The sequence below is a fragment of the Ochotona princeps genome, chromosome 4 (assembly GCF_030435755.1).
Source record: "Ochotona princeps isolate mOchPri1 chromosome 4, mOchPri1.hap1, whole genome shotgun sequence".
In the NCBI taxonomy this organism is placed as follows: Eukaryota; Metazoa; Chordata; class Mammalia; order Lagomorpha; family Ochotonidae; genus Ochotona; species Ochotona princeps.
The window spans coordinates 109,722,758-109,750,249 of NC_080835.1; the positions used below are offsets into that span (position 1 = coordinate 109,722,758).

At 46.2% G+C, this 27,492-nt stretch overlaps 1 protein-coding gene across 5 annotated transcripts in view; it reads left to right on the plus strand.

Moving 5' to 3' along the window:
• Positions 1–17,452, plus strand: part of PRDM10 (PR/SET domain 10) — a 59,006-nt gene extending 41,554 nt beyond the window's left edge. For 3 of the 5 annotated variants that reach the window (XM_058664107.1, XM_058664106.1, XM_058664105.1), the window contains 7 exons: positions 2,125–2,325; positions 3,484–3,627; positions 4,111–4,281; positions 6,516–6,656; positions 7,948–8,116; positions 12,047–12,150; positions 15,578–17,452. In XM_058664107.1, coding sequence (XP_058520090.1) covers positions 2,125–2,325; positions 3,484–3,627; positions 4,111–4,281; positions 6,516–6,656; positions 7,948–8,116; positions 12,047–12,150; positions 15,578–15,781 — 1,134 coding nt within the window. In that variant the 3' untranslated portion in view covers positions 15,782–17,452. Of the gene's footprint in view, positions 1–2,124; positions 2,326–3,483; positions 3,628–4,110; positions 4,282–6,515; positions 6,657–7,947; positions 8,117–12,046; positions 12,151–15,318; positions 15,438–15,577 lie in introns of all 5 variants that reach the window. The other 2 variants (XR_009245369.1, XM_058664104.1) reach the window with 2 other exon arrangements.
• The last annotated feature ends 10,040 nt before the right edge of the window (positions 17,453–27,492 follow it).

Below are 27,492 nucleotides of genomic sequence, written 5' to 3' on the forward strand. Positions count from 1 at the left end.
GTAGTTTTCCATTTGGATAAAAAGGGCTAGAGATGCAGTCTCGTTTAAGGCAGTTTTTGCCCGTGAGAATTAACTGGCTTTGTTTTTGTTGCTGTTGTTATTGCTGTACTTACTCTTTGTGATTTCTGTTGTGAGATCCAGGTATGTGAATTCATTTTAAATTCTTTAAGATCAAAATGAGAGTGTTTGTCATCTTACTCACACTATATTGGGAGCTTTTGGGTTTCTAGAAGAGCGAATAGGATGTGAGGAAGGTTTGAGAGTTTGTTCTCCATGGTTACTGCCCCAACCTTTGTTTAGACCAAGAGACTGTATGTTAATTGTTTCATTGTAATACAGCCTCCTAAGGTAGTGGAGCTTTGTTAGCTTCAAAGTAGGATACATTCTTTTAAACATAGGTTCCCCCACTGGAGGTCTAGTTGCTATTGAACTTGATGTTTGGAAGATTCCTTGGTTCCCAGTAGTCATTGTATTATAAGAGGCTAGAATGTGGAATGGCTTAGAAACAGTTTGCTTAGGCCCAGCATGGTAACCTAATGGCTAAATCTTAGCCTTGCACGTGCAGGGATCCCATATGGGCATATCCTGGCTGCTCTACTTCCCATCTAGCTCGTTGCTTGTGGCCTGGGAAAGCAATGGAGGACGGCCCAAAGCCTGGGGACTCTGCACCCGTGTGAATGAACTGAAAGAAGCTCCTGTCTCCCGGCTTCGGATTGGCTCATCTCTGGCCATTGCAGCCACTTGGAGACTGAACCAGAGGATGGAAAATCTTTCTTTCAGTCTCTCCTCTCTGTAAATCTCACCTTCCAATAAAAATAAATAAATCTTTAAAAAAAAAAAAAGAGTTCGCTTTCTAGGGCTATATGCATCTACCTTTTATTTTTTTTTTATTTACCTAAGATTTATTTTATTTTTATTGGAAAGTCAGATATATAGGGAGGAGGGGAGACAGAGATCTTCCATCAATGATGCACTCCCCAAGTGGCTGCAATGGCCAGAGCTTCGCCAATCTGTAGCCAGGAGCCTGGAGTCTCTTCCAGGTCTCCCATATGGGTGCAGGCTCCCAAGGCCTTGAGCCATCCTCTACTACTTTCCTAGGCCACAGGCAGGTTGCTAGACGGGAAGCGGTTGGGGCCACCAGGATTAGAACCGGCACCCATATGGGATCCTGGCATGTGCAAGGCAGGGACTTTAGCTGCTAGGTTACCGTGAGATTTGTTTATGTATTTGAAAGTCAGAGTTACAGGGAAGGGGAGAAAGAGAGAGAGAGAGGTTCCATTGCTGGTTCACTTCCCAGATGATGCTAAGAGCTGGGGCTGGACCAGGCTGAAGTCACAAGTTAGTTACCTCAGCTGGGTTCCCACATGGGTGACAGTGGCCCAAACCTTTGGGCCATCCTCCGTTGCTCTTCGTAGGCCATTAATGGGGAGTCAAACTGAAAGTGAAACAGGGCCTGGCACCGTGGCCTAGCAGCAAAGTCCTCGCCTTGAACATGTTGGGATCCCATAGGGGCACTGGTTCTAATCCCAGCAGTTCCACTTCCCATCCAGCTCCCTGCTTGTGGCCTGGGAAAGCAGTCGAGGACGGCCCAAAGACTTGGGACTCTGCACCCATGTGGGAGACCTGGAGGAGGTTTCTGGCTCCTGGCTTCAGACAGGCGCAGCACCAGCCAATTGCAGTCACTTGGGGAGTGAATCATTGGATGGATTCACTGTCTCTTCTCTCTGTATATCTGACTTTGCAATAAAAATAAAATAAATCTTTAAAAAAAAAGCAAGTGAAGCAGCTGGGACATGAACTGGCAGCATGTGGGATGCTGATATTGCGGGTGGCAGCTTAACTCACTATACCACAGTGCTAGCCTCTGTCATCTACCTTGTATACTTTAGGGTAATGAGTGTTTTCACAGTTGCAATCTCATGAAAAATGCTTAGTATGTCTATATTGCATTATTACTTTATCCCAGTTTATGCTGTATACTTACTGTCTTTTAGCAGAGAATATATTTTCACCTATATGAATACTTTCTCTCATTTCCTTAGCATGGGATTGTTACTTCGTTTTGCTTTAACCAATAAAGCAAAACAGTGCCCTGCTTTCATGGCTGCGCGTTTGAATTTTCAGGTCTATAAAAGTGCAAGTAAGCGAAAGGCCCACATTCTGAAGAATCACCCCGGAGCTGAGCTGCCACCAAGCATCAGGAAGCTCCGTCCTGCTGGCCCCGGCGAGCCCGACCCCATGCTGCGCACGCACACCCAGCTCACGGGCACCATCGCCACCCCTCCCGTCTGCTGCCCGCACTGCTCCAAGCAGTACAGCAGCAAGGTAGGGGCGCAGCTTCTGACTCGCTCTCAGCTCACAGCTTTGCCAACGGATTCTCTTCTCGTTGAGATGGCTCAGCAGCTTCTTCTGACTTGACGGGATGAAAAGGGCTGTTATCCTCGTTTCTGGGAACAGGGACCACAGCGGAGGATGAGGAGGCAGTGTTGTGGACTTGCCCCGGAAGCAGCACTGTCCAGTAGCCTGGTGCCGGACTGTTGTCCTTTTGCTTGAGCCTGGAGAGGGCTTCCTGTGAGTGTTGAGGCTCACGGTTTATGAGTTCAGGCTGTTGGAGGCACTGCAGGGGATCCAAACAATTGGCCATTTTTGCTGGGAGACGGCGACTGCACACAGTAATAGGGGCTGGGGGCACTACTGCTGCTCGAAATTCTTTTGTCGTTTTTTTTCTTTGCTTTCTTTAAGAAAAAGATTTTTTTTAATTCTTATTGGAAAGGCAGATTTATAGAAAGGAGAGACAGAGAGAAAGCTCTTGCTTCTGCTGGCTCACTCCCCAAATGGCTGCAATGACTGGAGCTAAGCCAATCTGAAGCCAGGAACCAGGAGTTTCTTCCAGGTCTCCCATGTGGGTACAGGGTCCCAAGGCTGTGGGCTATTCTCCTATGCTTTCCCAGGCCACGAGCAGGGAGCTGAACAGGAAACAGAAGTAGCTGGGACATAAACTGTTGCCCATATGAGGTCCTGGCGCTTGTAGAGGATTAGCCAATTCAGCCATCATACCAGTCCCTCCACATTCTTTTTCTTATTTTTTTTTTTTCGTTTTTTTGAAAGGCAGAGAGAGAAAGAGGCAAGACAGACAGACAGAGAGCTGGTTCACTCCACAAATCCTCCATATCCAGGGCTGAAATGTGGCTGACACAGGAAGGCAGGAACTTAATCCTGCAGGAGCCATCATTTCTGTCTCCCTGGGTCTGCGTTGGCAGGAGACTGCAGTCGGTAGCTGGAGCCAGGAATCAGACACAGATGCTCTGCTGCAGGAAGCTTGCATATCAGTTGTTAGGCTACATGCTTCCTCTGGAAAAAAAATTTTTTTTAAGGCAAAAGAGAGAAGGCATTAAGGAACCTTTAGAAGGTTTGCATATGAGAAAGATGAAGAGTGACTATTTTCAGTTAACTGTTCTTGGTTTTTCGCTCTAATTTTTTCAGACCAAAATGGTCCAGCACATTCGAAAGAAGCATCCGGAATATGCCCAGCTGCCCAACACCATCCACACACCTTTGACGACGGCCGTGATCAGCGCCACCCCAGCCGTCCTGACGACAGATAGCACCACTGGAGAGACCGTGGTGGTAAGCGTGTGGCAGGCAGGAGCCTCTCCTCTCCTGCAGTGTCCTGGACTCTTCCCAGTGCCAGAGCCATGTCCATCTTGCTCATCAGTGGGCTGCACACATAACCCGTCATCAGTTTTCTACTGAAGGCATTAAGACTAAGATTGGGTTTCCTGGCTCAGCGTTCCGGAGCTCGGTGTCAAAGGGCCATCGTGACGTTTCAGTGCTGCTGAGGGCTACAGGATTGTCAGGTCCTCGAGAGCATCCACCCTGGGCCACAAGCAGACAGGCAGGCGTGGGTCAGTCATGGCTGCTGATGTGGATGGAGAGAGAGTCTGCCAGCATCCTCTCAAACTCAGATTTTTTTTTCTCTCTGGCCCCAGGGCTAATTGGTAGCTCTGTATCCATCTGGGAGACAAACTGCATTTCAGTAGGATTTAAGCACACTGGAATAGTTACAGTAGTGTTACCAATGACTGCATTTTTTTTTTTTTTTTTTTGTAGACAACAGACCTGCTAACCCAGGCAATGACAGAATTGTCCCAGACCCTAACAACAGATTACCGAACGCCCCAGGGGGACTACCAGAGGATTCAGTATATCCCAGTGTCTCAGGCTGCATCCGGTCTCCAGCAGCCTCAACACATCCAGCTCCAGGTGGTACAGGTAGCTCCGGTACGTATGACTTTCTTTGCTCTTTAGCTGTGTGACCACCAGAGTGCCATCAGCCATGACAGGAGTCGGCATCAGTTCCCAGAGCATCTAAGTTCTGGCTGGAGTGCCTCGAAGCCTCAGGCACTTGTGAGACAGCCAGCCCGCCCTCCCCCAGCTGTCAGAGACTCGGCTATAGCACAGTAAGAGGGCTCTGTCTCTAGGAGTAGGGGATTTTCACTGTGATGTGTTTAGTACTGCGTGCTACCACAGAACAGTGTGTCTTAAGCTCTTCCGAACCCTCGTCTTACAGCATTTGGGCTGCCTCCTTGGGAATGAGCCTCTTTCATAAATGCCTACTGGGGCATCAAATGATATATATTAGTGGGAGGTTGGAAGGAAAAAATCAGTTTTTTAAGATTTATTCATTTATTTCAGTGGCAGAGGTACAGCGAGAGAGGGAGACACACACACACACACACACACACACACACACACACCCCTTCCGTTTGCTAGGCGAGACTTAAGCCAGGAGTTAGGAACTTTTTCCAGGTCTCCCCTGTGGATGGAGGGGCCCAAGCCCTTGTGCCATGCCTTTCCGCTTTCCCTGGGCATGTTAGAAGGGAGCTGGATCAAAGCAGAACAGTGAGGATTTGAATCTGTGCCCATACTGGATGCTGGTACTTTTAGGCAGTGGCTTTTCTTCTGTTACAGCACAGCACCAGCCCCGGCTACCAAAATTTTTATTCAATCTCTGAATATTAGAACATTTTTAGTAAAGAGGTACAATTATGTTCCTTCTACCAAATAATTTGTAACTTAGTCTTACTGATGAAAAGCTAAAATAAGCAGTTCTCCCAGAACTGTTATTTAATTGAATTTCACCAAGCAAGTATATTCTAGGCACCAGTGAACAATCTTGGTGCTTTGAAATTCCTTTGATCCTGAAAATTTAAAACTGATGTGGACATAGGAAATTAAATTTTAAATTTTAAATTAATTAAATTAAAACAAACAAACAAAACCAAGGTTTAATTTGAAGGAAGCATTACAGAGAGGGAGAAACACAGAAATATCTTCCACCTGCTGGCTCATTCCCCACAGTGATCAGGGCTGGCTGAACCAAAGCCAGGGCTGTCCTTGGGCCATCTTCTGCTGCTTTTCTGAGGCTATTAGCAGAGAGCTAGATCAGAAGTAGAGCAGCTAGGACTCAAACCAGTGTCCACACAGGATGCCAGCATTGCAGAGAGTGGCTTAACACCCCGTATGCCACAGTGCTGACCCTAGGAAATGGAAAGTGACCACTGTCATTGACTATTCTTGACTCTCTTAGTTTTCCTACAGGGGGTTGCTTAGCTTTAGGCTTCGGAGGAATCCATGAGTCTGGAAGTTGCCCCATGATACATGATGCACATGTACGTTACCTGGGGGAAGATGGGAGGCGTACTTTAGCCAGGTTTTCAAAGACGGTAGTGAAATGTAAACGATTAGGAACCATAGTGACAAACCTAAAAGGAAATGGTCTTCTTTGGTCTCTTTTAACTGATAAAAGTTGACTGTTTAATTGAAGTTTGATGGGAAAGGTGGGGAGTCCAGAGCTTCTCGTCCAGCTTCTGACAAGGAACTAGGAGAATATGCATGTCCTCTTGCAGAATTGAATGGTGTTAGGGCCCAGCGGCATGGCCTAGTGGCTAAAGTCCTCGCCTTGAACATGCCGGGATCCCATATAGGCACTGGTTCTAATCCCGGCAGCTCCACTTCCCATCCAGCTCCCTGCTTGTGGCCTGGGAAAGCAGTCGAGGACGGCCCAAAGCTTTGGGACCCTGCACCCACGTGGGAGACCCGGAAGACGTTCCTGGTTCCCAGCTTTGGATCGGAACAGCACCAGCTGTTGCGCTCGCTTGGGGAGTGAAGCATCAGATGGAAGACCTTCCTCTCTCTCTCCTCCTCTCTGTATATCTGACTTTGTAATAAAATAAATAAATCTTAAAAAAAAAAAATTGAATGGTGTTATCCTAGAGGCATGAATGAGCCTGAGAACAGCCTGTTCCTCCCCACTTGTCCAGCCTGGCCAAGGTGTGGGGTCTGTGGGAGCATGGCCGTGGATCTGACGCTCTATCCATTCTTCTTGTGGCCTGGGAAAGCAGTCGAGGACGGCCCAAAGCTCTATCCATTCTTCTTGTGTTGAAATGTTGTTTTCAAACCTCAGCCAATAGCATTACACATGTGGTTTCTGGCCTATTTTTCTCCACCCCCAGGCCACCTCCCCTCACCAGGCTCAGCAGCCCACCGTGGATGTTGGCCAGCTCCACGACCCTCAGACCTACACCCCGCATGCCATCCAGGTGCAGCACATCCAGGTGACGGAGGCCCCCACCTCAACACCCTCACCTGCCCAGGTATGCCTCTTTTTTTTTTTTTTTAAGGTTTACTTGCTTATTTGAAAGGCTGAAGCCAGGAGCCTGATGCCCTGTCTGGACCTCATGTTGGTGTCACGGACCCAAGCACTTGACCATACTTTCCTGGCCACATGAGCAGGCAGCCAGATTGGAAGTGAAGCAACTTGGTCTCTAACCAGCACTCACATGGGATGTCAGCATTGCGGGCAGCAGCTTAACCTGGGCACCACAATGCCGCTGTTCTAACCATTTAACATGACTTCATGAACCATAAGCGTTAGTAATGGTAAAGACAGTATTTTCAAAATGTTTTTCTTTTCGGACCGTAATTGAAGAGTCTTAGCTTTGCCTCCAGTTTTTATAATGGTAAAGACACACATGAATCAAGTGATTGACTTCTCCCCATATAGATCCCTGTGATGTTGGAGCCTAGAAAACAACATTAACCTTGGCTTCGCATTGTACATGAAATTGCCAAGCTGTGCTTCTGTGATTAGAAAGAGTAACTTGGTGGAGAATTACAGTTTGTGTGCTTGAGTCATAGTATAAGGCGTCTAAGTTATTTAAGTCATGGGAGTTCAGAGAAGGGACAACCCTGTATCAGGGAGTCAAGGACCTTTCAGTAGAAGTTGTGGTCTTTGAGTTAGGTCTTGAAGATAAGGTGTGATTTTGCTGCAGTATTGAAGAAAACCTTACCATCTGAATAAACTCACATGGTGAGTCAAGACATGGAGATGGAAAATGGTGATACATTCACGGAAAGCGGTGAATGACTGTTCAGATTACCATAACAGGAAATGATGTTTAAGAAGAAAATTGGAAAGATGGTCTGGAGCTGGACAGTGGAGGGCCTGGAGCGGCCGGCCAGGAAACGCGGGCTTTGGCCTGTAGGTAGGAGGAGCCCATTTGGGAGGGACCCTTCCATACAGGTTATAGTGGAGATTATGACTTGTGGAGTCTATTTCTGTTTATGTTCCCACTTAGCTTTGTCCTTTAGTTATTTTACTTCTCAGTGTTTTTTAGCCTCATCTAATAATTTTGCTATCATTAGTTTGTCTTTCTAATAAGTTGATCCAATTTGGTGTTTTGGATACTCCTCTGAAAGCAAATTAGAATTTCAGAATTATAATCACTTTTCATAAATTCCACTTTTACCTGATATTATTACTTTAGTTGTGGTAACTCAACATCAGATTTCATGAGAGCCTGACTTCCTTCCTTGGGTTACTCTTGGCTCTCACCTGTAGTGGCAGTTCGTTGATTCCTGCTCTTGCCTCCTCTCTCTCCCTAGGTCACGGGGCAGCCTTTGAGCCCCTCTCCACAGCAGTCGCAGCAGGGGCTCAGCCCCTCCCACATGCCAGGCAGTTCCTCTGCACAAGGACCGGCCCTGCAGCAGCAGCAGAGCTCCTCTGTCCAGCACACGTACCTGCCCAATGCTTGGAATTCCTTCCGTGGCTACTGTGAGTCAAAAAGCAGGGACAACACTATGTATGTAGGTCATGGGAGGATGATTCTTACCCTGAATTATCATGCCATCCTCTTTCTATAACATTTTGAATGAAAATTTCAAATGGTCAGTTTCTACACTCTAGAGAGCGGTGAACATGAGTGGTTTCGTGACAAAATCCAAGGCAGTGTTTTGACCTCCTAGAGCCACCTTAATATCATCTTTGGAGGCAGTAGGTGTAATTCTGGAGGAATTTATTAAACCGAGTAGATCGACAAAGAGGATATGTTGATGGTAGGTAGTGACTCATTCCTTCCACCAGTATTTATTGAGTGCTGTCTGTATATTGATCACTGTGCTTAACCCTTGGCATATAAAGATTAATATTGACAGTGACATCGGTAACACCGCACAGTGATAATATTAGCCAGCTTTCATTGAGCTCTTACCATATGCCAGGAATGATTGTAAACCATGTAGGACACGTTCAGTTCAGTATTCACTGAAACCTGTCAGGTAAATGCAGTCATTGATTGCATTTTGCAGATCAGACCATTCAGACATGGTCAGTTGTCTGGTAGGTACATGTTGTAAGTGGAGGATGGGGGCTCACAGGAACCTGACTCCAGAGTTCATCTTGAACTCACCCCTTGGTGCTGCTTCTCATGAGCTCATCTGTGGCTCAGAGACCATCACCTGGGATATCGGGGGATAGACACTGGATGATTCCCCAACCCTGACATTGTTGCTGTGGAGGTGGGAAGAGGTGGAAATTTGGGTGGGAGTCATTGCTGTGGGTTTGGGAGACAAAGAATGAGGCTTTACCATTGAAGGTGTGAACGGAACAGGAATAGAGGGAACAGCTCGGTCCCTCGAGAAGGAAAAGGGCAGAAAAGGGAGAAGGTCAGTGTTGATCTTTGCTGTCCTGAGACTTCTATCTGGGGGGTCTGTCTCTGTCCTAATTGATCCCTGGCTGTGTAAGATGGATGCGCTATGGAGTCAGACTCCACAATGTAGTCACTTTTCTGACCTGTTATTTAAAATGTCAGTGATCACCATGAGGGCTGAGTCTGGTTCTGTCAGGGAGGACCCTTGCTCACAGCAAAACAGAAGGATCTGGGACACAGACTGGGTGTTTGCACACCGTTCACTTCCGGTGATAGGAAGTGAAACAGTAAATATATCCTTGGGGGTTGGTGCAGTGGCTCAACAGGCTAATTCTCTACCTGAAAGGGCCAGCACCCCATATGGGCAGCAGTTTGTGTCCTAGCTGCTCCTCTTCCCGTCCAGCTCTCTGCTTGTGGCCTGGGAAAGCAGCAGAGGTTGGCCTAAGTCCTCACACCCCTGCACCCACGTGGAAGACCCAAAGAAGCCAATGGCCCCTGGCTCCAGACCAGCTCAGCTCTCCGGCCATTGTGGCCATTTGGGGGAGTGACCCAGCGGATGCAAGATCCTTCTGACTCTCCTTCTCTGTAAATCTGCCTTTCCAGTAAAAATTAATAAATCTTAAAAAGAAAAAAAAAAGATATCCTTGCTGACAGTAGTGTGAGCTAATGTTCTGACCTGGAGAAAAGATTCTGGTATTAAAGATTTTTATTAGGAAAAAATTATCAGAGCAAATGTGGCTGAGCCTGTTGCCCAGCCTCAGCACACACCATCTCACGCCCAGCTTCATCTCCTCGGCAGCGACATTCACTTCTGTCCTCCAGTGGACAGGCACCAGCATGTCATTTCATCTTTACGCACGTTAGTGTGTAGCTCTAGGACATAAAGACTGCCTTGTATACTTTTTTGAAGATTTATTTGTTCGTAGAGTGACACAGAGAGAGTCTTCTGTCTACTAGTTTACCCCCCAAATGTCTGCACCGGCTGAGTTTAAGCCAGGGCAACACAGTGACCCAGGAATTCCATCTGGGTCTCTCATATAGCTGGTAGGGACCCAAGCACTCAGACCGTCTTCCTCTGCCTTCCCAGGCACGTTAACCAAGAGCTGAATTGGAAGCAGAGCACCCAGAACTCCATCATGGATGTCGGTGTCATAAGCACCTGGTTAACCCACTGTGCTATAGCACAGGTCCTCAATCGATCGTTTTCCTGTATTGGTCCCCAATCTGTTACATATTATTTAGAGATTATCACAGGTTGCTAGGGAAAACTTTGGTTTTGCTTCATTTTAATAACACTGATGGTTAAGAACTCGCATTTACTTTTAACATATTGGTTACTCATTACTTTGTCAATTAATTCCATAATGATGTAAATTTTTGCTGATGGTATGTTGGAGCTTTCAATTGACTGGGATGATACTCTGCTGGCTCTGTCTTCAGACCAGAGAGGGTATACCTAAGAAGCCGTTGAACTTGACTGGACAATAAGATGCTGGACTCTATGTTTGGTATATGCTTGCAATGGGGGAATCTCAACTGAACTTGAACTGTGGTTATGCAACAAGGTGGAGGAATCCACCATGGTGGGAGGGTTTGGGGAGGGGTGGGGAGAACCCAAGTACCTATGAAACTGTGTCACATAATACAATTTGTCTTTGATGAAGATTTAAGAACCACATTTGAGGGGGATGCAATGACTGTTTCTGATGTCCAATAGTTCTGTTCTCATCAGTTCTTATCAAAGATGCTTTCTCAAGAAATCACAGCATTGTAAGAATTGCAGCAAGCACGTCCAAGGAAAATGTCTTAGAGAATATAGCTACTGGCTAGGTTATAGCAGATAGTCCCCGAGTTGTAATGGTTCAGCTTGCCATCTCTCAAGTTTAGGGTGGTGTAAAAATGAACCTGTGTGACTCTATACTGTTTGTTTATTTTTAGTTGTTTGATAGGCAGAGACACAGAGAGACAGGTACATGGAGAGATGTATCTGCTTGGCTCACTCTCTGTATGCCTGCAACAGGGGTCTGGCCTGGGCTAGCTTCAGCCGGGGCCCCCGAATCCACCCAGCTTTCCAAACACTTGAGCTGCCAGCTGCTTCCTCCCAGTGTGTACAGTAGCAGAGAAGCAGAATTAAAAGCAGGGCTCCTCAGACTCGGGCACAGCCTCCCAAACAGCATCTTTTTGTTTTGTTTTGTTTTGTTTTTAGAATACTTGATTTTTATTACCAACATCCAGTTTCTTTATTGACAGGGACATTCTCAAAGCTGATTCATCACAATCACTTTACAAATGAAAGTCTCAGTCAAGAAGATGCCTAAATTTACAATCAGTAACTTACTTCAACATTCATAAGTTACAGGCACAATTTTGTATACATGTGCTTACATACATTCAGTATTCTTCATGACATTTCGTTTAAACAGTAACAATAAAATGAACGTGGTACAAGAAGTCAGTCCTAACCTAAGTTCTGCCAAAATCTTTCAGTTAGTTTCAACTTTTTTTTTTTTTTTTTTTTATGGTACAATTCCACAGAGTCTGGGATTTTTCCCTGTCCCCTTCCTAAATTCCTTCCTCCCGACTGATTTTCCCCAAGTAGCATCCTAATCACGGTGCCAGACACGCTTCCCCTCCTAACCAGAGAGCACCCCATAGATTACATGGGATAGTTAGCACTTAACTTTGTCAGAGATGTTTTTTCCCAAATGCAGGCTGGTACCAGTGTCCTGTGCAGGTGGAAGATGCTGCTTGGGAGGCTGTGCCCGAGTCTGAGGAGCCCTGCTTTTAATTCTGCTTCTCTGCTACTGTACACACTGGGAGGAAGCAGCTGGCAGCTCAAGTGTTTGGAAAGCTGGGTGGATTCTGGGGCCCCGGCTGAAGCTAGCTTTGATTCGCAGTAGGTTAAGGGTAACATCTGTGCGTTAGGATATTCTCATCATGCAAACGGACTGTCAGGTTGTGGACCTATCATGTAGGTTGAAGAACATCTGGATTTGTTTTTAGAAATTGTATTAAAGCCTGACGCAACTGCACTGTGGCTGTTTCTTCTTTTTCAGCATCTGAGATTCAAATGATGACACTTCCCCCAGGTCAGTTTGTGATCACAGATAGCAGCGTGGCGACTCCTGTCACTACCGGCCAGGTGAAGGCAGTCACTTCGGTAAGCTGTGCTCCTCAACGATGCCACCTTAGAACCCTTAGTACACTTTATCTTTTAATGCTTGCTTCACTCTGTTTTTATAAAGTAGATAATTAATTCTTTGAAAACAGAATTTTGGCCTTTATCACTGTATTTCCACCGAGTTGCTCAGGAGGTTAAGTTATAGCAAATACCTGGTGAGAATGTATTAAATTAAAAGCTGAATGTACCTCCTAGATGCATTCAGATGATCATCTTTTCTGTGTGCTTTGATGAAAGGTTATGAGTCCTCAAAACTACTGATCCTTAACTGCGTTGGGAGAGATGAATGCAATGATTCAACCGGAGAGGTTCTAAAAAACTATTATTTATTTATTTGAAAGACAGAGAGAGAGAGAAATGCACACAGTAAGAGAGTGAGAGCCCTGGGCGAGGTGGGGTTGGGCGGAGAAATCAGCTGGCTGTTTCATCCCCAGATGCCTGCACAGCTGTAGTCTGGAACCGGGACATCCATCTGGGGTTCCCGCACTTGAGCCGTTTACCGCCTAGCGTGTTCAAGCAGGAAACCTCTGCCTAACTACAGGACTATTTTGAACAGTTCATCTCTTTCTTGATTAAAAAAAAAAGTAGCCATATATTATTTTATGCTGTTTAACTTGGCACATACAATGTGTTGGTTGTATCTACTAGATTTTCCATTTTTATCTTCACTACTTTGTCCTGGCATACTTTTTTTTTCAGTAGAGTCTGGGATTCCCCTGCCTACCCGCCATGTTCTGGCATGCTTCTGCAATTAGAAGCCAGAGGGCAAGCATTTGGCATAGCTGTTAAGACATTGCTGTTAAGTTGCCCGAATTCATGGCCTGGCTCCACTTCCAGTGCTAGCTTCCTGCTTGTATGCCACCCTGTGGAGGTGGCAGGGATGGCTCAGGTAGCTGTGCTGTTGCCACCCATGAGGGAAACTGAGTGAAGTTCTTGGCTTCTGGCTTGGGCCTGGCTCATCCCTAGCTGTTGGAATATTTTGGAACTGAACTAGCGGAAAAGAGATCTCTCCCTAGCCATCGCTGTCTCTCTACCTCTGGATCAAGCTACCTTTGGTTCTCCCTCTTTCAAAGAAATGAAAATAAATAGTTTAAGAAATAATACTAATGTTTAAAGAAGAAGGTAGTGTTGAAGTATAAATAAGAAATACTCTTGGCAGAACGAGTTCCTGTAGAAATGGTGTATGGCAGAATAAATGCATTGAGTTAGTCTGTTCATAGACCATCTGTAAAAACATCACATGGAACTTCTTTGATATGTGCAATTTCTGTTCATTATTTACACCTTAATAAAATGTGGAGTGGTAGAGAAAATAAACTAAGGATTTAAGAATATTGAGACATTCCCTGGGGGGAGACTGTTTTTCTAAGAGGCCTGAGAAGGTGGAAAGATAGGTACGTTTGTGGCCCCAGAAAGCTGATTTTTTTTTTTAATTGGAAAGTCAGATATACAGAGAGGAGGAGAGACAGAGAGGAAGATCTTCCATCCACTGATTCCCTCCCCAAGTGGCCACAATAGCCAGAGCTGAGCCGATCTGAAGCCAGGAGTCAGGAGCGTCTTTCCAGGTCTCCCATGCGGGTGCAGGTTCCCTAGGCTTTGAGTCATCCTCGACTGATTTCCCAGGCCACATGCAGGTTGCTGGATGGGAAGTGGGGCCACTGGGACATGAATTAGTGCCGATATGGGATCCCAGCGCATGCAAGGTGAGGACTTTAGCTGCTAGGCTAACGCGCCAGGCCCAGAAAGCTGATTTTTAAAAGTACTCTGGAAGATGCTGTTTCTCAGCAGGCAGCATCACAAGAACCAGACGGAGAAGAGATACGTGAATCCAGAGTTGTGCTGTTGGTACCAATGAGAACAGTGTCTGACACCGCGAGGCCTCGGCACAGCGGCGTGGGCCGTGACTTAGTTTTTCCCTATAGGACCCACTCACTGATCAATTCTGCCTTCTCTTGCCTAGGAACTCATTTGTGAACCTGCTTGTAGCCAGGATGCTTCCCACCCCTGCCATAATGTATACACATGTGCTTGGTGTACGCTTTGGTCTATGGGATCTCTACAGACCACCTGGAGGCATCCCTGTCCCCTTAAATTGACAGCCTGCCCCCTCCCTATTGCACAAGATCCCCCACCAGGAAGCCCACAGGATCGTCAGCAAGCTGCAGGATGGACATGGACTCAGAACACTGGTCCAGGGCCGGGCAGGGGATTTGGGTTGTGGCTTTTCTCTGGAGAGTGCTTGGAAAGGCTACTGTTTGGGTTTTCCCTGAGACTTCTTTTTAAAATTTTTAAAATATTTTTATTTATTTGAAAGGCACCTAGAGTGGGGGAAGGGAAACATGGAGAATCATCTGTTTTGTGGTTTGCTTCTCAAATGTCTACCGCAGGCGGGGCTGACCAAATGTCTACCGTAGGCGGGGCTGACCAAATGTCTACCGTAGGCGGGGCTGACCAAATGTCTACCGTAGGCAGGGCTAACAAAGTTGAAGCCGGGAGCCCAGGACTCAATTTGGGTCTTTCACATGAGTAGCTGGAACCCGGTATCTAAGCAGTCAGCTGCTACATGGGATAAAGAGCAAAACTGGGGCTCAAACCCGGGCATCCCGGCATGGGATACAGGCATGCCACAGAGCATCTTAACTGCTGTACCAAATGCTCACCCATTTTCTTTCCACAGTAAGCCAGTGAGGTGTTCCTTGTTTGAAAATATCAGAATACTTACCCGTGGAGAAGTTTTCATGACCTGAGGGGAAAAAAAGCTGAGGAAAAAAAAATAGTGTGTGTTTTCATAAAGCTAATTTATTCAATGAAAACAACTTTATGCTAAGATTGTGTTCTTAAAATTTCTTGAGTGTTACAGTGTATATGTGATCATAGTATATTGTAAATGGCTTTACTTGGCAAAATGCAAGGCGGGAGCTATTTATCATTAGTAGTTAAATTTTGTTGGCCTTTAAAATTCTAAAGTCTGGGAGTCATTGATCTTAACCTTGACTTATTGTAGGGGCCACTTTGCCTCTTTGACTTGAAGTATTGCCATTCTGATCCATTTTGTATTAATCTCAACATTTAACTAATGAATACTAACCTCTGCAGCTCCAAATTCTTGGGGGCAGTACAATAGCACATGTTTTCTTTGCCATGTAGGTTACCACCATGATGCAAATTTCTGTACCTGAAGGTCTTCAGTCTATCGTTAAGGTGCACCCTTAACTTACCTATGTAGTCAGTTACTGTGACCGATCCATCCTCTCTAAAGCACTTAGGTAAAACATCTTTCACAGGTGCCTATTTTGGTGTTCCCTCGTAATGTTTCTTTTCACATTCCTTCCTCTGTACTTCCCTCATAACTCCCCCTCTCCCTCACAGCCTCCAGGTGTTAAAAGATTCTCCTCTCCCACTCCAGGGTCATTATGTGTTATCGGAAAGTCAACCAGAACTGGAGGAAAAGCAAACAGCCGCCCTCTCTGGTGCAGTCCAGGTCCAGCCGTCTGCACATAGTGACTCCTTGGACTCCCAGAGCAGCAGCCAGCAGCAGACCACACAGTACATCATCACCACTACCACCAACGGGAACGGAGACAGTGAAGTGCACATCACTAAACCTTAACTCTCCTGCTGGAGCTAGCCAAGGAGTCCCATCATGTCTTTGCTCATTCATAAGCCCGACTCCTTCTGGCACCCAGGACTCTTTTGTAAGATTTATTATTCACTCAAAGAATTTGGAAAGTACAGTTTTGATCCTCATACCCAGTGGGCTTTATCTTGCCAGCATCATCTTTACCAAATTAACTGTTTGAACCCTGGGTTCCTGGCACGGAATGAAGATCTTTCAGGGGAAAGCCAATCTCAAGATGGAGAAACTTTGCCTTGCTCTTAAATAGGTTTCTTTTCTTCTTCTTCTCCTTCTTTTTTTTAAAATACACATGGATAAGCCTTACTTTGCCTTTGTGGAGATATCAAGTGGCTTATTGTGTTCATACCAAAGGTGGAGAAAGAATGTGCCAAGTCCAGGATTGCAGGACTCCTTGATTGCAGGCTGGCAGCCAAGGAGAAGCAGCATTTGGTGGGCGCGGATCACAGCAGTCTGCTTTACCTTGAGACTCTGAGTTGTCACTAAGTTAGAACAGGGAGCCTAGTTAAATAACAACACTATAACAAAGCAAAAACTAGACAGTAATGTCTGAAGGGAAAGCAATCATCTAACTTTCATTGCAGTTTTTTTCCTATTTCCTCTCCAGTTGGGCATTCTTCCCACAGAAGCCAGCCCTCAGTGGATCTGGTCAGCATCTCAGCTCCTGATGGTTACTAAGTCATTTCTCCACCGTGGTGGACTCCCTGAAAGAGCAGTGGGGGACTGGATGTCAGTGAAATTGAAAGCTTCGCCCCCCCATTCTCTGGCTGTGCATATATAGAAAGGGAAAGGGAAAAGAGGAAGTACTGAAACCTTATCCGGCTTATAGGATCCATTTACCATTTCATTGGTAAAGGATGAATTTCTTGCCCTTGCCAAGTATGCATTCAACTCCAGCCCATAGCATTCAGTGTGTTTTAGAACTTTAATGCTGTCTTAACATGAACATTCTTTCAAGTTGGATACAAAAGGTAGCCTTCCTTAGTGGAACACACCATTGTCTTTAAACAGAGTAACCCCTCCAGACCTTTTTGTAAGGTGACCAAATTCACACTTAGAAAAAAAAAAAAAGGCATGTGGGGACCAGTTGTAATACATTATGGTGATTATAAGGGATCTGGAAGAAATCTAATCTTTGTGAGTACTATACTGTTGGTTGGAGGAGGAAAAGAAAATCCACTCTGACAATAGTTTTTCTTCAGTGTGTTCCTGTTTGAGAGTCTTAATTGCTATAAAAATTTAGTGGGGAGAAGTATTTCCTTCTTTTTACTGTACATTCCAGTTACCATGAAATACATGCTGATTTCAAAAATCAGTATGGAATTTCACAACGTTATGTGATATGCTAGCACATTTTTAGATTAATTATTACACAATAGAATACATCACTTTAGAATAAAAATCAAAGTTCAATTCATATGAACTCAACTATTTTATTTTTATTTTAGGGATCGAAACTGGTTCGATGAAAAGTATAGAAGCATCTTTCTACCTTTCTTAGAAAGCTACCTTTCCCAAAGGCAGATGACTGAAATAATTCTATTGAAATAACTACTAATACCTAGATGTTGCACTTTATTTTTGAGACCTAATTCATGTAATTATCCCTAAAAAAATTTGGCATTAAGAGAACTTGAGAAAAATATAATAATGGTGTGGAGGCTGAAAAAAATGCACTCTCTATCTTTGGTGCCAAGGAAGTACTGTTGATACTTCCAGGGTCAAATGTTGACCCAGAGTCACAAAAGGTTCCAGCCCAAGTGTTCCAGTGTCTGTCCTGCTAAGACTTGCTCAGTGGAGATGCGCAGACAGATTCAGCTCTTATAACGTCAACTTGGCCCTGTGGGCTGAATTTGAACCAGAAAGCTATGTCCCTCTTCTCAGAGGTAACCTATTGATTACAACGGCAGATGATCACAGAATGGAATGCTCATTTTAATGCCAGTTATTTCATGTTCTAAAATACACAGAGAAAAATATTGGGAAAGGACTTCTTTGCCTGTTTCCCTTCTGGTTATAGTTTTTGTTTGTTTGTTTGTTTGTTTTTGCCTCTTCTTTTTATTTTTATTGTTTTTGTTTTTGGTCCTTACTTAGTATATATAAAAGACTCTAAGACTAATTTATATATAATCAGCCAGAGATGCTAGTGGATACTCAAACCAAATAACGCTGCTTAAACATCAGGTATTCTGCACATTCATTCCAAGGTAATGGATTCCAAAAGGGTTGCAAGAGATGGAAAATTGGAAGCCGCTGGAAGGAAAATGTGTGTTGCCAGTATTGCTATCATGACCTCTCTCGAGACACACTGACACATGGACTTCATTCACTGTGGTGTGAATATCTTGGAGTAGGCTGGCTATAGATTTGACTTCATTATTGTTTGATTTATGCCGACAGAAATAGATATTTCATCATGTAAGACTCCTGTTATACTGGGTAATCTATTGTTTAGATCTTTTTTGATTGTTTTTTGACCTGGAGTTACCCTCAAAAAAACATTCTTTATGATGTCTAGGGCCAAAAAGCACTTCATGAGATGCTAAAGCCGACCCACTGGTCAAAAATGTTGACCCTATCCTGTTATTTAAATGTGAACATTTATTGTACATTCAGTGAGTTATAGTGTTAATAGTCTTGTGCTACCCAGCAGGTGTAAAAATTAATAAATTTTTTTAAATAAACACATTTCCTGTTTGTATGTGTGATAGTACAAGAATTATTGTTGGGGTCAACGTGGTGCCCAGGGTGAAGCTGCTACTTGTAACAACTGGCATCCCATGTTGGCACCAGTTTGAGTGCAGGCTGCTCTGCTTCCAGTGCAGCTCCCTGCTAACGTGCCTGGAGCAGCAGTGGAAGATGGCCCAGGTGTTTGGGCTCCTATATCCATGTGGAACACCCAGATGGAATTCCAGGATCCTATCTTCATGCTGACCCAGCCCTGGATGCTGCAGCCATTTGCAAAGTGAACTAATGGATGAAAGAGATTCTCTCTCTCTCTTTCTTCTCTTTCTCTAGTTCTGCCTCTCAACTAAATAAATAAATGTTATTTTAAAACTATAGAGATGGCGGGCCCGGTGGTGTGGCCTAGTGGCTAAAGTCCTCGCCTTGAACACGCCCGGGATCCCATATGGGCGCGGTTCTAATCCCGGCAGCTCCACTTCCCATCCAGCTCCCTGCTTGTGGCCTGGGAAAGCAGCCAAGGAGGGCCCAAAGCTTTGGGACCCTGCACCCGCGTGGGAGACCCGGAAGAGGTTCCTGGTTCCCGGCTTCGGATCGGCAGAGCAGCGGCCATTGCGCTCACTTGGGGAGTGAATCATCGGACGGAAGATCTTCCTCTCTGTCTCTCCTCTCTGTATATCTGACTTTGTAATATAATAAATAAATCTTTAAAAACAAAGAAACAAACAAAACTATAGAGATGGTTATTACTATTTTTTGATGTTACAACTTACCTTCTGGTTTCTAGTATGGCCTATAAGGAGCTTGAAAGTTACCACTCCAAACTAATAACAAGTAAAAAGCTGAACAAACTGAAAAAGCAAGGAATCTTCCTGAATCTATCGGAGACTCACAGGGCAACCTGCTGCCCCCAGAGTCGGAGAGACTGAGGAAGACAGAGAATCACAGCTGAGCAGAAACCCGTGCACAGACTCTGTTGGGATCCCTTAAGGGGTAGGAAAACACGGACTGTGGTAGACTAATGGTTGGAGACTCAGTCGGAGGGATTAAACACTCCGAAGGGAGCCAGTTGCTGGGAAGGAATAAGTGAGTTTTGCTTCTAGGATTTCACATAAATATCAGAGAAAAATCCCCAGAAACAACTAAGCAGAGAAAGAGACAAGGAACTGTTTTAGAATATGCCAGAGCATGGCAGAGCCTGACTGACCTGAGGGTAGGGCAATGCCCACCTGAGCTGTCCTGTCCCACGTAACTGGGCCTGGGACAATTCTGGAAGCACTGGGGAGGTTCCCAGATCAGAGCTGTGAACCAGGCTGACTACAGAACCCCATTCCTCCAATCACACACTTTACCTCCACTTTACTGCCTCCTCTCAGAAAGTCTTTTTACCTGGTACATTGTGGCTCTCAAGAAAAAAAAATCACAAGACAAAGGATCCCTTTGAAGACACAACAGGTATCAGTTCCAATATGGCAGCGATGTTGACATGGTAAGCCTGAGTTTTGGACAATGTCACTATATTAAGTGCTGCCATAGATAAAGTAGCCAGCATGCAGGAGCATACCACAATGGAAGCAGAGAGATGGAAAGCCTTAAGATGTAATCAAAAGGTGATGGAGATTAAAGAACAAAACACTGGCAGAAGTGAGGAATGCTTTGCACTTAGTAGGTGGCATATGATTGAGCAAGAAGTTTCTAAGTTTAATGATGTATCGAGATCTGGCACAGTGGTTCAGTTGGCTCATCTTCCACCTCCAAGCTCTGGCATCCCATATGGGCACCAATTTGTGTCCCGGCTGCTCCGCTTCCCATCCAGCTCCCTGCTTGTGGCCTGGGAAAGCAGCAGAGGATGGCCCAAAGCCTTGGTACCCTACACCGCTGTGGGAGACCCGAAGAAGCTCCCGGTTCCTGGCTTCAGATTAGCTCAGCTCCAGCCGCTGCAGCCATTTGAGAAATGAACCAGCAGATGGAAGATCTCTCTGTCTCCTTCTCTATGTAAATATGCCTTTCCAATAAAAATAAATAAATCTTTAAAGCGTGTATCAATGGAAACATCCAGAACTGGAAAGCAAAGAAGATTGGGGAAAGAAGCAATAGAACACCCCAGAACTGTGGGACAGCCACAAAAACTATACTACATACATGTAATAGGAATGCCAGGAAAGAGGAGTAAATATATATATATATAAATATATATATATATATAAATATATATATATATATTAGAGAAAGCAGTTAACTGATAATTTAGCCTAATTAATGTCATAAACCAAGTTAAAGACTCAGAAGCTTACTAATGTCAAAACATCTATTGCACTTAAATATGCCATTAGAAACCAAATACAAGGCCCAACGCGTTAGCCTAGCAGTTAAAGTCCTCACCTTGCACACGTCAGGATCCCACATGGGCGCCAGTTCTGATCCCAGAGGCCCTACTTCCCATCCAGCTGCCTGCTTGTGGCCTGGGAAAACACTCAAGAATGGCCCAAAGCCTTGGGAGCCTGCGCCAGTGTCAGAGACCTGAAAAGAAGCTCCAGGCTCCTGACTTCGGATTGGCTCAGCTCTGGCCATTGCGGCCAGATGGAAGATCTTCCTTTCTGTCTCTCCTCCTCTCTGTGTATCTGACTTTACAATAAAAACAAAGAAAAAATACAGAAGCTTATATAAGAAAAATCTGAGAATGAGCATGAACTTGTGTCACGGTGGTTAAATCGCCATTTGGGATTCCCACCTTCAGCACTGAGTTACATGGCTGGTATCAAGAGCCAGCACCACTTCCCACCCAGCTTCCTGCTGATGTGGAGCCGGGGAGATAGAAAGCGATACTCAAGTATGTAAGTCTGTCTCACACCTCGGAAACCTGCATTGAATTCTAGGATCCTGGCTTTGGCCCGGCCTAGCCCTGACTGCTCAGTACTTTTGGTTAGTGAACCAGCAGCAGGGAGATCTCTGTCTCTCTCCCTATTTCTGTCTGTGTCTCTTCACTTCTCTGTTACTCTGCTTTCCTAAGTAACTTTTTGAAGTTACTAAAAAGAAAAAAAAAAAAAAAAGAAAACCAATGACAGCAGCCAAAGGGAGAAAAAAAAAACTATAAATCCCAAATCCCTTACTTGTCGTGGAGTAAAGATAAGATTCTGTTCGATTTCTCCTTAGAAACCTTGTAATGAAGAAAAGTAGAGTGAATATTTAAAATGTTGAGAGAGCGAAAAGACCAACCTAGCATGTTTTGCCCGAAGGAATGCTAATTCAGAATGAAGGAGAAATAACTAAGTTTTTGACGGTAGACCTAGCTTACGAGATAGGTTGAAGGAAGTTTTGTGTGAGAAGGCTAAGATGAAAGAACCTCAGATTACGTAAAGAAAGGGAGCGCTTTGGAAAATGAAGGGGAAAAATGAAGGTTAAAGAAAAAAATCAAGATGATGGAATAGGGCAAGAACACATGTAAGCAGAAGGAGAAACATTAGCCAGTGTGAAGCAGAGAGGGCACGTGCCAGGTAACAGGAGAGGACAGAACAGCAGCGGAGCACCAGGACACCGACAGATACAGGAAAGCAACAAAAACAACAGTGTGATGTTGCAATGATCTATACCCAGCAGCATTCGGTGAGTGGTAATCTGAACTCCACACGTAGCAGGAACTACACCAGCAACAAGGTGGGAAGGGATGTTCACCAGGAGCTCAGGCGGCGAACCCAGACAAAGAACTGCCTATCCTGCTGGTCTGTTTGATTTGACCAGAAGCAGAGACAGAGTTTCAGGGCCCAGATGGGCAATGTGGGAACAGGATAGATTTCACAGCCCAGTATGACCCATCAAGCTGAATTGGGCATCATTTTGTTTAAAGAGGCAAAGGCTATGGGCAGGACTGTGCATGCACTGAGCTTGGAGTGAACTCATTTCTGGCTCAGTGAACTGCAACAACATGGCATCCCACAGGTTCCACCCAAGACAGGTCTGGGTAGCCCTCAGACATTATGGCCAGCAGATTAGGAACTCTAGTAATTCTTTTTTTTTTTTTTTAAGATTTATTTATTTTTATTGCAAAGTCAGATATACAGAGAGGAGGAGAGACAGAGAGGAAGATCTTCCGTCCGATGATTCACTCCCCAAGTGAGCCACAACGGGCCGGTGCACGCTGATCCGAAGCTGGGAACCTGGAACCTCTTCCAGGTCTCCCACGCGGGTGCAGGGTCCCAATGCATTGGGCCGTCCTCGACTGCTTTCCCAGGCCACAAGCAGGGAGCTGGATGGGAAGTGGAGCTGCCGGGATTAGAACCGGCACCCATATGGGATCCTGGGGCTTTCAAGGCGAGGACTTTAGCCGCTAGGCCACGCTGCCGGGCCCTAAAATTTTTCATAAATCAACTCTAGCTGACAGAGTGGCAGCAAGCTCAGGTCTACTACAAGACCATTCCTCATTCAGTCTCAAGGAGCACTGAGGACATCAGTGTTACTGCAAATAGCACATTGTAGAGCTCTTATTACCAGTTGTTAGATTGGCACTGGACCTGTAGAACCAAGTAATTTTAAGATGATTAACATAAAGACAGATAATTGAATGACACACAAAAATTCAGCAGGGACAGGACGACAGTTAATGGATGGACAAAACAGACACTAATTTAGTGGCCATCAATAACTAGAACCAGAATAAAACAGATCAGAGGGCATGGGGCAACACTTTGCCAGTGCCCTGCATTTGGGAAGCAGTGCTGCCCTCCCCAAATCCATCCTTACAAGTTTGCCAGGACCTGGGCCCGGCGGTGTGGCCTAGCGGCTAAAGTCCTCGCCTTGAATGCGCCCCCAGGATTCCATATGGGCGCTGGTTCTAATCCCGGCAGCTCCACTTCCCATCCAGCTCCCTGCTTGTGGCCTGGGAAGGCAGTTGAGGACGGCCCAATGCATTGGGACCCTGCACCCGCGTGGGAGACCTGGAAGAGGTTCCAGGTTCCCAGCTTCGGATCAGCGTGCACCGGCCCGTTGTGGCTCACTTGGGGAGTGAATCATCGGACGGAAGATCTTCCTCTCTGTCTCTCCTCCTCTCTGTATATCTGACTGTAATAAAATAAATAAATCTTTTTTAAAAAAAAGCAAGTTTTCCAGGACCTAGGGAGAGCTATGCACTCCACATGACTCTAGATGGTGTTGGTCTCCCTGGACTCTGACTTGCTTCTGTTGGGGCCTTCAAATACACCAGGGCTGGGGAATCAAGGGGATGAGGTAGATATTTCTTCAGCCTAAAATCATGGCTATTCGAGGAGTTTGACCTTGGGGGATCGGAAGGCGGGGTGGGGGGTGTGAAGGATCCCTCTGCAGTGTGGCGGCTGCAGAGAGTACCTGAGCCAGGTTGGATCCAGTGCTTGGGACTCGGCCCATGGGCACTGCCTCCATGCAGTGAGCAAGTCCTGAGCTTTTAGCAGGCCAGTGTGCCAAGTGGTGCCAGTCTGTGCCTGCTGGCCACCCGGTGGCAAGCTCTAGGGTTTTTAGGGTACGTAATTGCTGCCTAAAGACATCAATGGATAAGGCCAATGTGAGAGTAGGTGAGGGATGAATCCTGTGTGACTCCAGCAACGAGGTCACTGAACTTGTTGGCAAGTGTGGGGACTGAAACCTGGCCATTTGGAGGGGAGAGTTCATATGATCTGTTTGGATCAGATTGATTCACCAGCCCACGTGGGAGCCCTGATAGGGGCTGTTAGCATAGAACATTGCTGAGTTACACACGGCAGTCCACACGAAAGCTATGGCTGAAGGTCTGTCCGGCAGGGTTGGATCCCAGCACCTGAGTGTCAGAACAGGGGTGAGTCACATTAGGAAGGGTCATGACACCAACCAGCATGCAAAAGAACCAGGTCTGGGGGTAGATTCTGGGGGGGGGGAGGAAATGGACCCGACCCTATGGAAATACAAGTCCCACTGGTTAGCTTAAGAGTTAGAGTGGTGATGGGCTGACCTAGGAACAACTATGGAACCCACCGATACTCACAGGTGCTGGGACTGGTAACAGCCTGGGCAAATTCAGGCTGCAGCACCTGCACATGCATGCAAAAACACGGTGTGGGGTGGGGTGGGCCGCAACAGTCACCAGCTCATACAAAGGCCAAGATAGAGGGGCAGGCTCTGCCGGGCAAGGGCCTAGCACCCACTGGCATGTGTGAGATCTGGGTGTGGGAGTGGGCGGAGTGGGGGAACTTGGGAGACTCCCTAGTGGATCATAACTGCTGCTGGTTAGCATGTGGTTCAGGCCTGGGGGTCGGGCAGGATGGGTAAGGTTGTTTCAACTGTTTGCTAATGTGTGGATTGGTTTTGGAAGGGGGGAGGACTGGACAGGGCCAAGCAAATCTTAGCTCACTGGCAAGTGCAGAAACCAGGCTGGAGTGCAGGTCATGCCAGTCTAAATTGTCGTATCTACTGGTTTGCATAAGCCAGGGATGGGAGCAGACTGAGCAGGGCCAGGTTCTAGCACCTGTCAGAAAGAGTTGGGACTGGGGCCATGACAGATCTGGCCAGGAAACAGCACCCAAAGGCAAAAGAAAGGTGAAGGACTATGCCAAGCTGGTTGGAGCAACCACTGGTACGTGTGAGATGTTCGGCTGAAAATAGGCCTGGTTGCAGAGCCAAAGGACACCCTGGCTAGGTTGTGCTTCCCACTCATGAGTGCAAGGGCCAGAGTGGATGCTGCTATCTGGTCAGGACATGGCTGTAGTGTCCCTCGGCACAAGTATGGACTGGCTCTGGGGTACGCCAGACTGGGCCAAACGAAAGCACCCACTGGTGCTCATGAGAATCAGGGTGAGTCCAGCATAGGTTGGGCTAGGTCTCTGCCCCTGCTGAGCCATGTGTGAGCTGTGTCTGGGTGTGGATCCAGGCTTGGCTGGGTTGTAACACCCAACAGTAAAAACAAGAATGAGTGAAGGCCAGTCAGGAAAGGCCACTGTTCTTGCTAGGACAGGAGGCAGACTAAGTAAGGCTGGGCCCATGGACCCACCAGTGTGCATGAGATCTTGCACTGGGAGAGGTTTTAATGCAATAGCTTGGGGAATTCCTGTTGGGACACAGTCCTTGAAGGTGAGCGCAAGAACCATAATAGGAAGCAGCCTAGACCAGGCCAGGTGATGGTACCCACTGGCATACATTTGGCTCAGATCGGGGGTGAACTAGGCTGGGCCAGTTCATATTACCTGCTAGTGAATCCGAGTGCCAAAATGGAGTGTGGGTTGGGCAGGGTCCAGGTGCAACAAACACCAGTACACATGAGGGCTTGGACTAGGTGTTGGCTGGGCTGGATTAGGATTTAACCCCCACCAACCTGAGCCGGAATTGGAAGTGGGCTGGGCCAGGCTACAGCACCCATTGACAAAAGCTGAGGTGAGGCAGGCTATGCCAAACCAGGCCACAGCGCCCAACCAGCACATGCAAGACCCGGGGGAAAAAAGGTAAAGCTGGTAGGGGAAATGTGGAGGGCTCCCCTGTTGGAACACCAGCTCCACTGGAGAGCATGAGTTGGGATGGGGGTAGATCAGACCGGGCAGAGCTACAACACCTGTGGGCCTCATGTGATCTAGATCAGGGAAAAGCCAGGCTGGGTTGACTACTCCTATTGGTGCAAGCATAAATCATAGCGGGTGAGGATTGGTTGGGCTTTTCTGCAGTATCAGCTGGCACATGCTGGCACTGGGGACTAATTCTGTCAAGCTAAACTGCAGACCAGCTGGAAAGTGCATGACTGGGAGTGAGCTCAGTAAGGAAATAATGGGCACCTCCCTCTTGGGTTACTACTCCCTCTGGAGAGCATGAAAACCAGGACTGGGGCAGACCTGGCTGGACAGAACAGCACCCACCAGCATTTGTGTGGGCTGGACAGTGGGTCTGGTTGGGTTGAACTAGGCTTTGATGCCCATTGACATGTAGGAGAGCTGAATGGGATGTGGGACAGACTGGACCAGTCTGCCATACATACTGCCAAGCATGGGAACCAGGGCAGGGGGCAGGCCTGGTGGGGGTTATTGGGAATCGCCCCAACTAGACTGCAGCTCCCACTGGTTTGCATGAGGGCTGAGTGTGTGGTGGGCAGGATCAGGCTGGACTGCAACACCCATTGTTTTGTGTGGAAGCTAAGGCTGGAAATAGAACTGACCCAGCAATTGCAATCACCAGCATATGCATAAGCTAATTGGGATGACAGACTCTGCTGGACTCTGTAGTGGCATGCACACACAGGAATCAGGCCTGGGATCACTTCAGACAAAGTTTCTTTGGGGATTCCTCCAACTGAACTGCTGATCTCAGAACCCCAACCATGAAGAGAAGTGCAGATTCTATGGTCTGACCATGGAGTACAAGTGTCAAAGCTGAGGCTCCTCAGAGGCTCAGACGGAGCAGTGGACAGCATAGCCAGGTATACATGGAGGATACGGCAGTCCATCAGAACCTGCAGAGGACACTTGGGACCACAACAGGACGGAAGATAGAACAAATTGCTATCTTCCCCAGCCATGTGTTAGCAGTGAAAATCTGGGCTAATGAATACTCTAAAGTAGACTGTGTCAGCCAGTGGATTCTGGAGATTTCACTGTGCTTGGAATGGTAAGATTGGCAGCAATTCAGAACTGTTGGACTGTCAAAATCACTTGAGCAGGACCCTCAATGTATGCCCCACATCGGGGACCTGGAGTGGGTGGGAGACTGGGTGGGGCTTCTCCCTTTATATCTCCCCTTACCCCAGATTTAGAAAAAAAAAATAATGTAGAAACCGTGGTCTTACCCACTTTCCAGTAGCCCTTGACCCTTTGTGCCCTAATCAACTATGTAAAATTATCAAAATAAAATAATAAATAATTTTTTAAAAAGAGGGCTACTTAAGAGAACATAAAGTTGGTAATTTCCCTTTAAAAAAGGAATCTCCAGATTCAGCAGTTTTCTCTTTAAATTTCTTTTCTTTTTTTTCTTTTTTTTTTTTAAAGATTTATTTATTGTTATTACAAAGTCAGATATACAGAGCGGAG